General features: G+C 31.3%; 1 protein-coding gene and 1 long non-coding RNA gene across 2 annotated transcripts; both read right to left on the reverse strand.

The window, feature by feature from the left end:
* Positions 1-6,603: 6,603 nt before the first annotated feature.
* LOC105346632 (perlucin) lies at positions 6,604-9,553 on the reverse strand. Its single transcript, XM_011455307.4, has 6 exons — positions 9,422-9,553; positions 8,811-8,902; positions 7,742-7,832; positions 7,430-7,558; positions 6,877-6,970; positions 6,604-6,705 (listed from the first exon to the last, which is right to left on the reverse strand). The coding sequence occupies exons 1-6, from the start codon at positions 9,480-9,482 to the stop codon at positions 6,678-6,680; spliced, it is 495 nt and encodes a 164-aa protein (XP_011453609.2). The 5' UTR covers positions 9,483-9,553; the 3' UTR covers positions 6,604-6,677.
* A 6,143-nt stretch (positions 9,554-15,696) lies between these two features.
* LOC109619771 (uncharacterized) lies at positions 15,697-16,701 on the reverse strand. Its single transcript, XR_004600212.2, has 3 exons — positions 16,519-16,701; positions 15,969-16,226; positions 15,697-15,845 (listed from the first exon to the last, which is right to left on the reverse strand). It is a non-coding gene; the product is annotated as an uncharacterized lncRNA (long non-coding RNA).
* Positions 16,702-17,123: the final 422 nt, after the last annotated feature.

The following is a 17,123-nucleotide window of genomic DNA, read 5'->3' on the forward strand; positions in this document are numbered from 1 at the left end:
ATTTATCTCGTCAATATCTGAGTGCACCCTTTTGAGGCAAGTCCTGAATATTTTTATGTACCATTGGTGATTGCTTCGGTTTGTTAAGAAAGATTTGCATAATTTCTTGCCTTAATAAACAATTATCTAGAGGGAAGATCGAGCGTCTATGCTACTAGAAAGGGTCACCAATTTATTTAATTTTGTTATTCTATCGATCGTCTTGTTAATAAGTGAACGATTACAAAAAAGGGAGTTGATTTATGTGCTAAGTAGATGGAACAATTTTTATACAATTACCGTCCTCTGGAACCGAATGTAACCTCTGTAACGGATGGGATAAATTGTCTGGCATTGCTACAGATGCGATGATACCCCTACGAATTGTTTTTATCATTTTTATCATACTGTATAATATCTTTTTGTGTTCTTCGAATGAAACGAAGTTACACTTATTTTTTACTGTTACTTAACTTACTGCTGACATTTAATTAGCTGAACAATACACTTGAAAGCACCTATTCAAAGCGTGTACTCATACGCAAACATCGTTTTACTTGATTGCGTAGATATCAGGCTTGTCCGTGCAAAACTGCATAAACCCTAATCGATTTTCTTTAGAAATAGAGAAAGAAAAGAACTAAATGAGGTTTATAATGGATATGTTTTTTTCGCGATATTGCGTAATTAGCCGGGCTCTGCTGAAAGCAGAGTCCTGGCTATAGGCAGGCCAATCGCCAATGTTACTATAAATAGCACAAATAAACAAAAAACCAAACAGCGTCAAGGTAAAGCTTCCGCTATACCAAATAGTTACACAAAGAGCCACGTTTTGTCAAAAGTGTTGTCATTTTGTTTCTTTTTTTAAATTTCGAAAACTGTCTATCTTTTTTAGTTTTCTTATTGATAACGTGTTTTTAAAACATTACTATGCATTTTGGACACATACAATGCGCTTGAATTTCCATGAACTACTTTGCTGCACGATGAAGAAACGGGGATTGAATATATAATGCTTGTTGCAAAATTCAAGGCAGCAACTGTTGAACTTTTTAACTTCTACTACTACACAATATGCATAAAGACACACCAAAAGGGCCCGGCTTTCAGTACTTTGATTTTTTATAAGTTTTCCTTTTTCTGTACATGTTTACTCAGTGAAATAAACACCGCATTCTGAAAGGGAGTACCATAGTTCGTTTCATACCAATAGGTTTTTTTTTAAAGAAATGTGTTGGGTTCCAGTGTTCGAAATTCTTCAATAATCGATTTTTAAAGTATTTATCTTTTATGATAAAAAAAAATCAGATCATTGATAACAAAATTGCCAATATTTTTTTTTTTTATTCATATCTCCCAGAGACCCCGTTTGACATGTAAGAAAAAAATCTTACTTAGTATTTTATGAAAGGAAATCTAAAAAAAAGTTAACCTACTGTTTTGAAATGAGATTAACTCTCCGCCATCAAATGTCGGCTATGTATCCGACGGTCCAAGGAACTGTCCAAAAATGAAGTACTCCTCGTCAGATGACGCCGTGCTCAAATATATAGGTTGTAATGCCGCTTTTTGAAGTTTCCGTATAATTTCAGCATTCTAAAATGTAATATGTAAATTTAAAATATTTACTCGTAGGAAAAGGTTCGTACATTGATCCTCAATATTACTTAAGACCTTTATAAAACACAATCGACACAATAATAGTTACTTGCATTTAATTAAGCTTAAAGTAAGTATGAAATTTTAAATAATATATTGGAAGGTTTACATTAAAGAGTTTAAAAGATAAACAAAAATAGCTGATTTGTTATAATTTTATTATACATCAGTAATTTTTCAGTCACTAGTATATATATTTAACCTATTACTGAAAAGAAAAAAACCCAAGTTTAATTAGTACTTTGACTTTAATTAATTATAAGCAAATACTAATTAAAAAAAAAATTACCGAATTTTGTCCTCCCATCAGTAAACATATTATCACTACCAAGAGATACAGTCTCATCAAACCTTCGTTGCACCACCAGAGTCAATATCACAATAAAAAATTGATAATTCATATATAAAAAAACAGTATTTCAACATGACAAAAGCAGCTGCTTCTACGCAGTCTGTAATACCGTAATTTATCAAACAAATGTATGGCAATCGCTTGAGGGAAATGTATCATAATTGACATTATTAAACAATTTTAATAAAGAATATAAATATATCTGTTCGTAATTATTACACATAATTGAGAAATTAAGATAATGATTTTCACAATTGTTCCTTTATACCTATAAGTATACGATGCAAAGTTAATCGAAGTAATTTCACATCAAATGACCCTTATCGGCTAACATCCATGTTTGAATGTAACGATTTTCGGTTTGTTTACGATCAACTTACAGAAGAGGAATGTCGAACACATGAAGTTCTATACACTTTTTCGACCCATTTTGTGCACGCTTCATCTCGAAAACTATCAGAGATATGAATATGAAATTTTCAGGATTGGTAGACCATAGCCTGAAGTTGTGCCTATTGTTTTTGTTTTACGCCATTGGCGGCGTCACAGGATGAATGACCATCTTTAAGTCCTCCTTAAAGATAGCTTAAAGGTGTTTAAAGGTAGCTTAAAGACGATCTTTAAGCCACCTTTAAGCTACCTTTAAGCTATATGTATTGCTTAAAGGTGGCTTAAAGAAAGCGTAAAGATGGCTTAAAGGCAGCTTAAAGACTATCTTTAAGCCACCTTTAAGCCACCTTTAAGGACAACTTATAGGTCCTTAATGTCCAAACTTCTTTAAGCCACCTTTAAGCCACCTTTAAGCTACCTTTAAGCCACCTTTAAGCCATTAAAAAAAATTATTTCAATATTCTGCTTAATTTCCAACAAAATGTATTAACTTTATGAAAGAAAAGGTATTAAAACGGTTTTTGTTCTAGAAAGAAAAATGAAAAAAAAAAACACAAACAAAACCGTCCACGGCGAGAATTGAACCCGGTACCCTTAGTTTACTAGCATCACCACACATCCTCTGCGCCACGGCAACTTACATATTTAAGAGCGTTTTTATATCCTATATATCAGTGGATATTGAATCACTGTATTGAATGTGTTTACTTGAAAAGATTTTGACAAACCATTCAGTTTGTAACAATCACTTATATCTAATTTATAAATTACATGCATGCATGTATTTAGAATGAAATACGGAACTTGGTCTTCAGTGAACAAAAATATATTATACCTAAATGGAAACCGTTAGGTTCACTATAGTAGGCTTTCTTACATGTAGTTAATAAATTTAAACCGAGTAGATATACGTTCATCTTATTTATAGCTATAAAAATGTAAGAAAGAAAATGAAATCATTTCTTTAATAAATGCATTGATACTATTAGGGTATTTGTTCAATTTCCTGCAATTTCCCGGTTTTCATGATCGCGGCGCCGTTCCAATATGTTTAAATATTTACATGTAATTGTATGTACATGATTTATAAACTATCAATTCTATAACAAACAAAATTACCAATTACCGGTGACGTATTTACTGCATGTGGCAATTGCAAATGACTTGTACATACAATTGTATGATGTTCCAGGCCGGGTATATTTGACATATTTACCCTTATACATATATTTAAATAATCAACCCCTATTTATGATCACCGGTACATTAATCAATGAGCCTCAAGATTTTACTCTTACATACATGTATCGTTAATTTGTAGACGTAACATCTTTGAAACCCAGAGCTAGGAAATAATACTTTGAAAATGAATTACAAATGTAAATTAACTTTTATTCACTAGACTTATCGTATACTCGTACATACTAAGATTCAACGCCTTTAGAAACCCTGACGTGCACCTGGGCACACGACACACCTGTTGTGTATATCTTGTATATTCTGTGTTAGTTCCAGGGGTTTTCTTAAGTTGGACAAACAATAGACTTTAATTAGATATACACAAACATGCACCTGGGCACACGACACAACTGTTGTGTATATCTTGTATATTCTGTGTTAGTTCCAGGGGTTTTCTTAAGTTGGACAAACAATAGACTCTAATTAGATATACACAAACGAACAAAACTATGTCTAGACAAACAAAGCAGTAATATCCTGCCCGATATAACAAAGGCAGTTGAGAGTCTTTTCATCTTTAACATGTATCTAGCAGATCTAGAGTTAGAAATAATGAAAATTGAAAAAAAAATACAAACCTTAAACCGATTAACAAATTAAATCATGCATTTTTGGTTCATTATCTTTATTTTGTTTAATAACCGGATGAACTGAGAGAGAGAGAGAGAGAGAGAGAGAGAGAGAGAGAGAGAGAGAGAGAGAGAGAGAGGGAGGGAGAGAGAGATATTTTTTTCACCGATTAATTTATAATAGAAAACAAACATACTTTAATTAGTTTTATGCACATATTAAGATACAGAGACTGTGCTCATCCCTACAATAATTTTGAAACCCCCAACAAATTATAAAGAATTTTATGACGGCAATCTGTGTCCATCGGAGCGGTGCTGATGATAGCGATCTACGTTTAATGGAGCGACGATTAAAACCGCCTGGAACACCCCCCCCCCCTTCCTTGGAAATTATATAATTATCACTCCGATGACCCCCTCCCATCTCTATAAAAGAGCTTTTGCATTTAATATATGTTTTTATTGTTCAGCTTGATCAATATTGACTTAAAGGCCACTTAAAGACAGTGTAAAGGCAGTGTAAAGAGAGCGTAAATGCCACTTAAAGATGCTTAAAGGTGGCTTAAAGGTGGCTTAAAGAAGTTTGGACATTAAGGACCTATAAGCACTTGCTTAAAGGTGACTTAAAGGCGGCTTAAAGGTTGTATAGCCTTTAAGCTCCTTTAAGTCACCTTTAAGCCACCTTTAAGGACTTGCTTAAAGATGGTTTTTCGCCCTGTGCGTTCTTAAGAGCTTACCATGGCTCGAAAGTTGGGTACGAATTTTGTTCTCCTTTTTTGTACACACGATTTCTCGGAGATGGCTTGATAGATTTTCTTGAAATTTTTAGGAGTGATAGAAATAAATTATATCTCAAGTATCCAATTTTTGAGTTTTTCAAAGTTCATTTCCTGTCGTCCGTTTCCTGTCCCGCGACAAAAAGCTTGTGACATTGAGATCTCGAAAATGATAAGGACTTGAGCATTCAGACTTTGTAGGGTTATAGATTTATGGTTGTAGATGTCTTTCAACTATTTTGTTTTGTCCGTCATAACTTCCGATCGTCACCGGAAGCACTTCAATAATTATTTTTTTTTTTGCATTAAATTTGTTTCATATGAAATTGAAAAATTAGTAATAATCCTTACATATGTTATGTATCCGATGTTAAATAAAAACAAAAAAATCGACTTCCGGTAAAATATCTCAAATATCTCAGAGAGCGTTTTTTTGAAAAAATGTTTTACCCACGAGATCTCAGAAAGTCAAGTGATCAATACACGAAAGTTATATAGATAATAGACATTCAATAGAAAATGCGTTTAATCGTTTTCATTTTGTCAACCGTCACTTCCGGTTCTCAGCGGAAAGGTTTCAAACAAATCAAGTTGTTTGAAAGTTTCACTGTTTTTCTTTGACAATTTTAGTAAAATTGGTAAATAATAAAGTACAAGTGTATAATGTTCATAAAATACTAACTTTTTATTTTCACTGAGCATTACCGTTTGTCCATTTCCTGTCAAGAGCCACACCCCCCCCCCTAAAAAAAAACACCAAGCAATGACTCCACAAGATCTAAAAAACGGTGATGACTTGAACAACCAAAATTTGTGGGATGATAGCCCTAAGTATGTATCCGTGTTTGCATTTTTTTGTTTGAATTGTCGTCACTTCCAGTCGTCACCGGAAGTACGGAAATATTTTTTCTCTATTTTTTTTTACATGGACTGAATACCGGTATAGTATAACACGATCTTGTATATGTTAAATAAGCAAAGATATTGTATTTCCGGTCAGTTATGTCAAATATCTTAGATACCTAGACTTTTTACAAAATTGATACCAGCGAGATTTTAGTCACTGTAAGTGATTGAGACACGAACTTTTATAAATGATAGACAATCGATTGATGGTATGTTTTACGGGTTTTCTTTTGTCAACCGTCACTTCCGGTACTCACCAGAAGAGTTCAAACAATTCATTTTTTCACAAATTTAAATAATTATTTTTGGTGTTTCATCTTTCATGATTAACAGTGGTGTACACTAGACAAATGAATAAAAAAAACCAGCTTTTATTTTCATATTATATTATTTATTATTTTTATAATATGTTCGTATTTAAATGTCTATAAAACTTTAAGAATTCTCATTTTAAAAATGCTTCTGAATATATTACATCGAGCATATTGATTAATTTCAAGTTCTTAGTCTTGTCAGCGGTAATGATTTGTGTGCAGATTCAAACACTTTTTCACTTCCGGTTTACAATAGTAATTGCATCTGAAAGTTGATCAAAATCAACTCCCAAAAATGGTTTGCAATATTTGATCTGTATAGAGCTCATTTAAACGATACAAATGCAAAAACCTAAATCAAAAAGCAAATTAAATGCATAAAACAACAACAACAACAACAAAATCAAACAATCATACTTTGTTGCATTTGTTTTTTTAGACTTGTAATGATATAATAGTACTGTCAAGCGCGGGTATTACATCTTCACGTTCATCCTATGAGGTCCATATCCCCAAGACTAAAAAAAAAAATGCCCAGCACTTAGAAAAAGTAAATGAAATCTCAGGATATTGTAAACCATCTATTTTATTGAAAGTGTAATAGATGTCTTGATAAAATAATTAAATGATTGTTTGAAAAAAATGTAATAACGAAAATCATTTCTCAAAGACAATCCAACAAAACGTACGTCATTTCGCAGATGTAGCCGTGTAACTCGGGGCAATAGTCATCACACCATTGGTAGTTAAGGTCCTTTCTCATCGCAAGACAATGCTGTCGTCCTGAAAGTTATAAAATTTAAAAACTACAATATTTTTTAATGATTATTAAGTTTTTCAAAATGTAGGGGCTTTGTTTAAAGTGAGTCTGTTTTGGATATGCTAAACTTATTTTTTATTATGTACCACATAAACAGATTGAGCAGCAGACACATACATGTAATGTTTAGATTCAAGCACTAGCCCCGAAATATATCATCATACACATAAATTTTGCTGTCTTAGCACTTTTAGAAAAATTCGTATTGTCTTCTTTCTTACGTTTATAGATACATATTTCATGTTACTGCCTTTAAGTTGTGTAGCCCGGTTGTAAGTAAAACATTACAAAAATGATATGTGAAGAACATCGTCGTAGATTTACAGTTAATAAATTATAGTATAAAAAAGGTTTTATTTAACAATTTGTGATTTGTTTATATCACAAGTAAAGAGTTAAACACAAATTCAAAAAATAAATACCCGGATGATCAGGTTCTGTGCGGTACCAATCCGTATATCCGTTGTTTATTTTTTGTTCCGTTTGAACCCAGTACCATGTTTGATCAGATACAAACTGGTCGGTACCACCAAGCCAGAACATAAAGCTTGCTGAAAAATAAAATAAACAAAACTGAGTGTCTAAGAAAAATTTGATTAAAAAATTGTGCATATTTTACATACTCCATCACAATTTTGATGCCAAAGGCTTAAAAGTGTAGTTTCTAAATTGGTCGCTGCCAACAAGCTCTCTGTCAATATGTCCTTTTTATGAAACTAGGAACATAGTCTGACCAAATTCATGATGTAGTCTATTCTGTATGAACGTCTCCTCAGTCTGGGATTCAATGGCTACCAAACTTGCACCAACTGTAGCGCAGCTGTCCTGGGAAAGAAACATACATATATTGCTTAAAGCTATACATGCTATTTTTGCGTTAATTTTGAATGAGAGTAAAAACGCTTGTGTTTGTTTACTTAGAAAATTTATCTGTATTCTGTAAATTACATTAGTAGATTCCATCAATTTACAAAGATATAGCATTTTTATTGTTTATGAAAGTAATGTCCTCATTGAGCATGTCCGCCGAAAATCAGGTAGTCACTATTTCTTGCTAAAGTACACATCCGTCACAGTTTTGTATATATGCTTAACAGTTGTTACTTTGAAATTTTTACACGCATTATAAATGCAATACGCTTGTCATTCATGGTACCAATCCTTTTGAATGTCAAAATAGAACACTCACACGAACTAAAAATAGCCCGTAGTGGAAACACAGAATCTTACGTCATTGTTCAAGGAAAGTACATGTGTAAACATACTTTTTTTTATTTATTTTTTTGGCTTTCTTCAGTTCTTTTATAGGACATATTTATGTTTTACTGAAAAATATAACCTTTCTTTTGTTACACTTTAGCAATTATGACGACGCTGACCTCCACCAAGTTTTGTATGATAGTCTAAGATTAGCTGTCGATATCACGTGCTAGATTTATATTAATATGGAGGCATTACTTTCCTGGCAGGAAAATAAATATGTTTTTTCATTAAAAATTTGATATATTTATTATGTGATCGAACTGGACATAGTAGTTAACATCATAAAAGTAACGTTGGTAATATATCGAACAAATGCATTTCCCCCGTCATTTAAATTGAAACAAATTATAGTGGGTATAGATATAAAGTTGACAAAAGTGCTTCTATAACCTATACAATACCTTCGCACGGTTTTCAAAACAATATGTATAATTTGTTGCGTGTTCAAATTTGAAGACACAAATTGAAAGTAAGTAAAATAGTAAAATGATTGAGCTGTTATAAAAAAAAATATCCACGAAAACAACAACAAAAACATACCGATGAACTGTTCCAAGACTGGGTGTCTTTTGAAAATAAGTAGCAAGAGTTTCCATGGTGGTCCCAGCCAATAGGACATCGTGCGGCAGATTCTGAGCAACAAACATACCTCGTGTACAAAATGTAGAAATGCAATTCAATCTAATTAAACCAAGTTGTTAAGCAGTGTGTGACCAGCGCTAAGTTCTTTGTCGTTTCTGCGCGTTTCTCACCTTTTTTCCCGAGAAAGATAGGAAATACTTTCTTAATTAGGAACGGTTTTGTGAAGAGAACTGAGATAAAACGATATATATTCAGTTCGGTAATATTTATTGATTTTATTGAAATATTCTGTATTATTATATATTTAATTGTTGCAATAAACAATATATTGATTAGCAGGAAGCATTGTCCATTTAAGCTTTCTCAAAACAGCTGACAATGTTTTTGGGGAAAAAAATTAATGGGAAAAAAGTAATTTATTGTACAACTGTCCAAATGACCCTACTTGGAGAAGATAAAATGCTATCATGATCATAGAATGAAGATTTATGAAACAAAAAAAAACCCTAATCGCTTTAAATACACACACAAGTATACATGTTATAAATAATAGTCTACAGAAAACATACCTCCACCTCTCACGAAAACAGCAATCAGACAAAAGACGTAGACACTTGACATTGTCAACATTGAAGATATATGTCACTTATAAAGTTAATCGGTGTATCAAGTCAATGCTAACGTATACCTTGACTAAGTTCTTATCAAAAGACCTGAGATGTTTTATCAATATATCGGGACATTAGAAACACTCCAAAAATGCGAGGCTTTGTTCTATCACATAATCATTTTCGTTCTTTTTTTTTATATCCATGACAGAATTTATGTATGTTTTTTGTACTATATAAAATGTTAAGTTTGAATATTTATAGAAATCATGTATTTCGTGACAATTGAAATAATATTATACATTTAAAGTTTATGTTTTTATGTATATTTAAGGACAATTTTTGATTTTTATTTCAAGCCCCCTTACCTTTTGTCTGTTGTTACGACTTTCTTATCATGTAATATTTGTTAGATTGATAAGATATTGGCGATTCTGATAGGTCGAAAAATTTCTTTAATACCTGCATCAATAAAATTTTTGACGGATCTAGTTTTCTAATATGTTCTGATCTAACACTATTTATAGAACGGGAAGTTCCAAGGTAAACACTGTCAACAAAATGTAAAGTTGTGTCTGTTTAATTGTCAGCAAACAAAATACAACTTTATAAAAATTAAAAGGTAACCTTCAAAAATAAACATACGCATTATTTAATTCATTAAATAGGAAATTAAGCGTCTTGTCACGATTTTGTCTGCTTGGAATCATGAGATCAACGATCAACATTTACTGCGATGCTGGCTGTTTCAATTCCAAGAATGATTATAACTAACATATAGGCTTATACACTTTCACAGTAACACTGTTGTTTAAATTTGATAACGATGAGTTTCAAGTTTACACACGTACATGATCTTTCATCGGAGAAAGCTTCGTAAGGCAAAGCTATGGGTAGTGCATCAAGTAAACTCCTTCGGAATATTCCAAGCGTCAGATATATTATTTGAGTATCTCGCAGGCTATTTAGTTACCACAAATTTTATAAAAGTCGCACATACATACTATTATTTGTCGACATATCAACCATTTTTGTCCACGATCGCGTCTCCTTGCATGGTTATGCCCAGTTGCATATTTCAGCGATTTAACTCGCACTTAAACCAGTTTTAACGAATCTTGCTGCACAGGTAATAACATCACCAACCATCGCATGTATTGCCTTTTCGTTTTCAATTCAGCCGATTCAAATTTCAACCCCCTTTTTCTGTTTAATCCTGCTCAGCTGAAGGTGCATCTATTTTGAAAATTGTTGCTGTTGTTGTATTGTATTTATAGGCACTGCTTCATTTAAATTATTTACATTTTTGATCAAGGGCACTTCACATTTTTTTATTCGAAAATGTTTTATTAAATGATAAGAAATGAATTTAATAATTGTCTATTGATCGATGTGTCAAAGGAAAATTTGACCGGAAAACTGTTTACATATAATCAATGCCCTATGCGCTATGCGTAATGCTCAACTGTTTATTCTTTTATTTTTACATTTTCCTGTGTCTTTACCTGTGATAACACTACGTATCGATTTTGTACTTTATAACCCATAATACAAATGACGCCAAATTGAGACGCCAGTGGGGTTTGTTTATTGATATTTAAATATTTAATCGTACGATGGCTTAAAACTATATAAATATAAGTAATAAGGAATCATTCTTTGAATATTATGAGGTGATGTTTCGGTCGGAGCGTGATCAAATCAAAAATGAATCTATCATAAAGCCCTTTAGGCTTTATTGGATTTGATCACGCCCCGACCAAAATTATCACCTCATAATACTCAAAGAATGATTCCTTATTCCTTATTTATTTCAAAACACAAGCTGAAACATAAACGGACTCCTATTACGTTTAGGTTCTGGTTTTGGCTTCTGTAATTTTCCGAAATCTTACACATCTGATATTAGATGAAACTCTGAATGGGCATAAATGTTAATAGTTTTGAATTTTTACTGTCAACAGATAGTTGGTTGAATCTCATTCGCCATTATATATTTTCGTTAAATACATTTTCCTTACGCATTTTTCTACTTGCTATTTGTTTATTATACGACGTGCGTTTGTTCTTGTTGAATTCTCTGAATATGTTTAATCACAATCAGACTTTCCAATAGGTTGTCGACAAACATAATTTGTATTTGCAATCGGGTAGTCGGGCATGATAATTTTTACCATAATTATCTTGGAATAGTATGCCAGAGTATCTGTGTGGCAACGCACTTTAAATAAAACATTTTTAAAGTGTGTTAAATGTTTGACCAATTTAGTGCATTTAAAAAGATTCAAAGCAAGTTAAATTTGGAACAATTCTAAGCTTTTTTATTTTGATTTATATATTAAATTTAAATTACGTCATGACATTAATATCAACGATATCACATAGAGCAAATATTTGATTCATCTGGTTAATGTTGTTATTTATTTATAACATTCAAGTTTGCAATCCATAACAACAACTGTAATCAGGTTTAAAATTGAATAGGCTCAAAAACATCAAAACAACCTTCAAAATTGTGATTTGTTGTGCTTTGGTTTAATACTGAAATAATTTCTTGTATATATATGACATCAATAAAGTTTGACATATCATATGCATTTCATTTGTATCGATCGTTGATTTGATTATCATTTTAATTTGTATAACAATGTAGCTCATTCGTCCAGTGATGTACTAAATGTCCCGAATTAATTTTCATTAACATTTCACGACAGTTTATTCTTCATCGCACGGGCTGAAACAAAGACTAAACTGAGCATATACTGAAACAAGACAAACAGGTCAGTTTGAAGAAGTCAAGGAGAATAAATATTTTGACAAAACAAAACCAAATTTGAGGCATGTAACAGGTGGTATCTGTAAATGCTAAAAATAAACTTTATTCCTATTTTGTGAAATGAAGTTGCATATTGTCATTTATCTTAATTGCACTTTTCCTGTACTTATTAAATTAGGTATCTTAAAGTTTTTCAAATATTTAATATGATCCCTAAAATTTCTGGTCTTTTTTTAAAGTCTACCCGACTTGCTCGTAATAATGTTGTGAACGACACATTTCGGAAAGATTTTTATAATCAGTTTCCATATCTGCAGCGTTTTCATTTGTTTGAGCCCGACCTCTCTTTTCATTTTGTCTTGATTGTTCTCTTTGACATTTGCAAATTTCAGTTTTGATCCATCTGGAATAGCCAAGAAACACAAGTAATTTACAAACTAAAAATTCAAATCTAAAATATGAAATAATAAGAATTTGTCATTAAGTATATCTGATAGTCTTTCTGTTGACCACCCACCCTTCTTAACCCGAAACAAACGGAAGGTACTCAAATTGCTTGCAAATACGAACACAGTAAAGGTGATGGTCCATACATGTTCCCACTATATAAATAAAATGCGTGCATAATTTTTTCATAATTTTCATAAGTGTATCTGAGGATATGTTCTTATCAAATTTTACCCTGTTTGCTGGTCCATCGGTATTATAAAAGCTAGAACCGTTGCTAAAAATAGAACCGATTGCGGAAAATTGCGCTTTTCTCATACATAAAGAATATAAGTGTAAGCCTGAAATTTGACTTTCACAAAATCATTTTTTGACTTATATCATATGTAAAATAAAGGAATACTTATTTTTTATTTCAAAACAATTTTTTTTATGTTACACTTGCTTTTTTATCAAAAATAGATAAATATGCATACAAATTAGAGAAAATAAATAAATGTTCAAAGAAAATGTAAGCTCTTATAATTTTATTTACGTACAGAATTCTCTAAAATTTTGATATTATTTACACCTTAATGCCCTTAATCAAATGGAAATAAAATTACTCAAGGGACCGGCCTTTTCAGGATCATAATTGGCATATTTTTGGTAAAATCATTAATATGTTTAGTTTAAAAAAAATCCGTAAAATTTAAATTGTGCATAGGCGTATTATTTCATAGCTCTAAAAAATATGTTTTGATTATTGTTATATAGAAAACATAATTTAAACAAACTGTTGATTAATCTGTATTATTTAAATCGCAAAAGATGGTTTCTTTGGATATCGATAAGTATTAGTGATCGAGATCGTTATTTAGAAATTGCAGTCACATGGGTGGATAATGCTAACTACCTGATATATATATATATATATATATATATATATATATATATATATATATATATATATATATATATATATATATATATATATATATATATATATATATTTATATATATATATGTCTTCAAGACAAAACATCTATTCAAACCTTTTTTACTGGTTTTAAGGACTGTTCTTTGATGAAATAACTTCTCTTCAGCGCGTGATTTTAATTCTAAAAACATTTTTTTCGTGGAAAATAAATCTATGCTCATTGCTAAGCGAATAGGATAAAGATGATATAGGTCAAATTATTTCCCCCTGTGTTTTTATCTCCCTAATGCCATGGAATATAGATCTCGGTCAGGATTTCATTTGGATGTTTATGGACTTTGGGGGATTAATGTTCAAAACATTGGATTAAATTCAACCTTATAATGGATTGATATTTATGCAGGACAAAAGTAAGCGGTCTATATTTTTAAAACGAGTACGTAGTCGACACAACCCAGTCATGTTATTTTGCTGATTAATACCCCGTTAAACCCAATTGATTGCAGTTGTCAGGATTTTTGATATATTTGTTTTGAATAAATTTCTATGTCGGCTTAATTTCTTTGTTTTGAAATACAATTTTTAACGTGAGGTCTCAATTAGATCGGGCACGGATAAGACATAATAACGCGTGAATTACGTCAGACGTTGTTTTGTGACGTATGGATAATTACCTTAAAAGATAGTATCTTTCAAAAACACAAAAATAAAGACCTTCTGCCTTTATTACATACATAATGAATGAAAACATGTTGATAACCAAGCTTAGACAAAACAGCACCGAAACAGCATAAACAAGTTGTTGAAGGTTTGCATTTTGTAAATTTGTAACTGAAAAAAATAAAAGAGATTTGATGTAAAAATGTATCGTATTGACCTGTGCTATTTTGCTGTTATAAGAGGGAACAAAGTTACAAGTTGTCAAAAAAAAAATAACAAACTTAATAATATCGAACTAACAAAGACTGAAAGAGTTAAGAAATTACATCCCAATAATATTAGAAAATTTAAAAAGTATTTTTTTCTTTAGATAACTTCTTTTAGATGTATACATGTACATGTAATTGACACTTGAACATGTGTTTCATCTCTATTTGCTTTAGGTAAAGAATTGTATAAAGAGAATCTACTTTGAGCACTTGGTTCATGACTAATGTTGCATTTGCACCCACTATCGCATGTTCCGTTGCTGTCAAAACAGGTTTCGTGAATGCAGTACCGAATACATTGTTTATCACACAACTCACCATAATAATGAGGACTGCATTCTTTAAATATTAAAAAAAGATGAAAAGATAATCAAGTTTTATCATATACAATATAATATTTTATAAATATATATATGTAACATTAAAAATTACGCTTCCCTGTGTTTCGATGCCTTTCATTTGTTACGACCGGAAACTCGTTTTCAATTCTTACGTTAAGCTTCATTATAGACATGCATGCATCTATACACAATATATTTTTCTAATACTGCAAACCAAACTATAATCATATTTAATCCTATCATAATTATACAAAAGGAAGCAGATTATGAAATTATGTGTTAATAATATTAAGACAGATTACTGGTCATTTCAGGGCAAACAAAAAATAATAAAAGTGATTCCTATATTCAGTTTACAATGCAAACAAGGAGTAAAAATGTATTTGTTGACAGCATGAATATGCATGAATTATTGAAAGAAAAATAACGTTTTAAAGCGGCATGGTCACGATTTTGGTCAAATTCTATTTTTGTTTTATTGTTTACAATGCTTACAGAATGCATTTTGATTGATCCAATGAAATGTGAGAGTTATAAGCAAGATGCATGGCTCACAATTCTTTGTCAGATAAACAGGGCTTGTGTCCTGTTATTGTATACATGTACATAGGTTCAAAATACCTGTAAACAATCTTTTTCAAGCTAATTTGTGTATTTTCTTTTTCATGTTAGGCATAAATAAACAGTTCTGAACGTTCAACTTATTCATTTAAGGTCTAAAGCTAAATTTTTGCTTCAACATTCAAAATTAAAAAAAAGAAATTTGTTTAAAAAAAAATCTGAAAAATTTGAAGAAAAAAATTTAAAATGTACATAAGACGTGTATTGAGCAATGTGCTAATCAAACGTTTTGTAACACAAATATTTCAAAATTGTAAACAAATAAACTAACCAAAGTGACCACTATTGATATCACACGATTTACATCCCTCACAATGTTGACAATAATCACCGTATTTGCCAGATTCGCATCCTGAAGCAATAAATAAAGAATATAATAATTAGTAATAAACCCATCATAGTTTTTCTTATCTATAATAAACGATTTAAAGATCAAACATATTATTGATAGTATAAAATTTCACGAAGAATATACCATATATTTCTATTTCGCAGATTTCAAGAATAGGCCCAATTTCACCAAATTTATTGTCTTCAGGTGCGTCGTACGTGGTCTCTACAATGACGTATCTAGCTGTGTATCGACATGGTATGTCAATTATATTTGGAGGTACGTTTGGTTGTGTGGTATTATCCGTATAACAGCGAACTCTCTGTGACGTACTTGACGTTGCTGCTGGAAGTTCTGATACATCGAGATAAAACTGCCTGAATCTGTACTGCATCCATGAATCTGAAACATGATTCGTTTTAAATGGACAGTAAAGTTGTACATTTATGTACATTCAATGAATAAAGTGAGTTATTTAAAGCGTCGAACTCTGAGCCGCTGTGTACTAAAATGGGGGAAAAGATTGGCTGAGATGATGTTGGAAGTATACATTTTGTACGTATCATTTTTGCGTAGAAATAAATATATAAATCTAGGTTAGTCAAAAAACAAGTTAACCATATAAGTTTACAAAAATATCCACTCATTTTTAATATGGTTGTTCGTCATACTACGCGTATGTTAATTGACATACCTTCGGATCTGTAATATATCTTTACGTTACTTATGCTGTATGGTATTCCCAGATCAACTTGAAACCAAGCTCTCGGTCGATTGAAATCAGTATGTGAACAATGCGCATATGTCAAATCTAAATTCCCGTCATAAGCAAGTGACACTCCTTGGCTATGGCGCGTTGAACTCTGACCTAGAATTGTTGTTTTTCTTTTACACAGGTTTTCTGAAATTTAGATAGCGCACATGTTTTTTTTTCAAAAAATGCAAAATATCCCTGTATCATACACGGGAAGTTACGTGTAAAGGAAAATTTTCAAAAATAAATAATAAAAATAAATAAATGAATAAAAATAAGGGCTATTTGAAATTTTAATCAAAGTACTGACGGGAGTTGATTTTATAGATTATTTTTTTTAAGATTAAAGATATGTTTATTTGCATGGCGGGCGTTTTCTTATAGGCATTTAAATTACGTCCATGTTTTGTTATATGAAGAATTCCAAGAGATACCCCGTTTGAATCATGTATTGTATAATTTAAAGAGTTTTTTTTTTTATTCCATTAAACCACGTATCAATAATTGAAATATTTCCGAGAAATTGTATTGGATCCAAGCAATAT

The sequence above is a fragment of the Magallana gigas genome, chromosome 1 (assembly GCF_963853765.1).
Source record: "Magallana gigas chromosome 1, xbMagGiga1.1, whole genome shotgun sequence".
In the NCBI taxonomy this organism is placed as follows: domain Eukaryota; kingdom Metazoa; phylum Mollusca; class Bivalvia; order Ostreida; family Ostreidae; genus Magallana; species Magallana gigas.

Excerpts from the sequence above, each read along its gene's own strand:
- LOC105346632 (XM_011455307.4), bottom strand. The coding sequence starts at position 9,482 with ATGTTGACAATGTCAAGTGTCTACGTCTTTTGTCTGATTGCTGTTTTC. Across the intron at positions 8,903-9,421 it reads TGTTTTCGTGAGAGGTGGAG|AATCTGCCGCACGATGTCCT; the intron begins GTATGTTTTCTG and ends TTTGTTGCTCAG. Across the intron at positions 7,559-7,741 it reads TAGACTACATCATGAATTTG|CAAGCTTTATGTTCTGGCTT; the intron begins GTCAGACTATGT and ends TTTATTTTTCAG.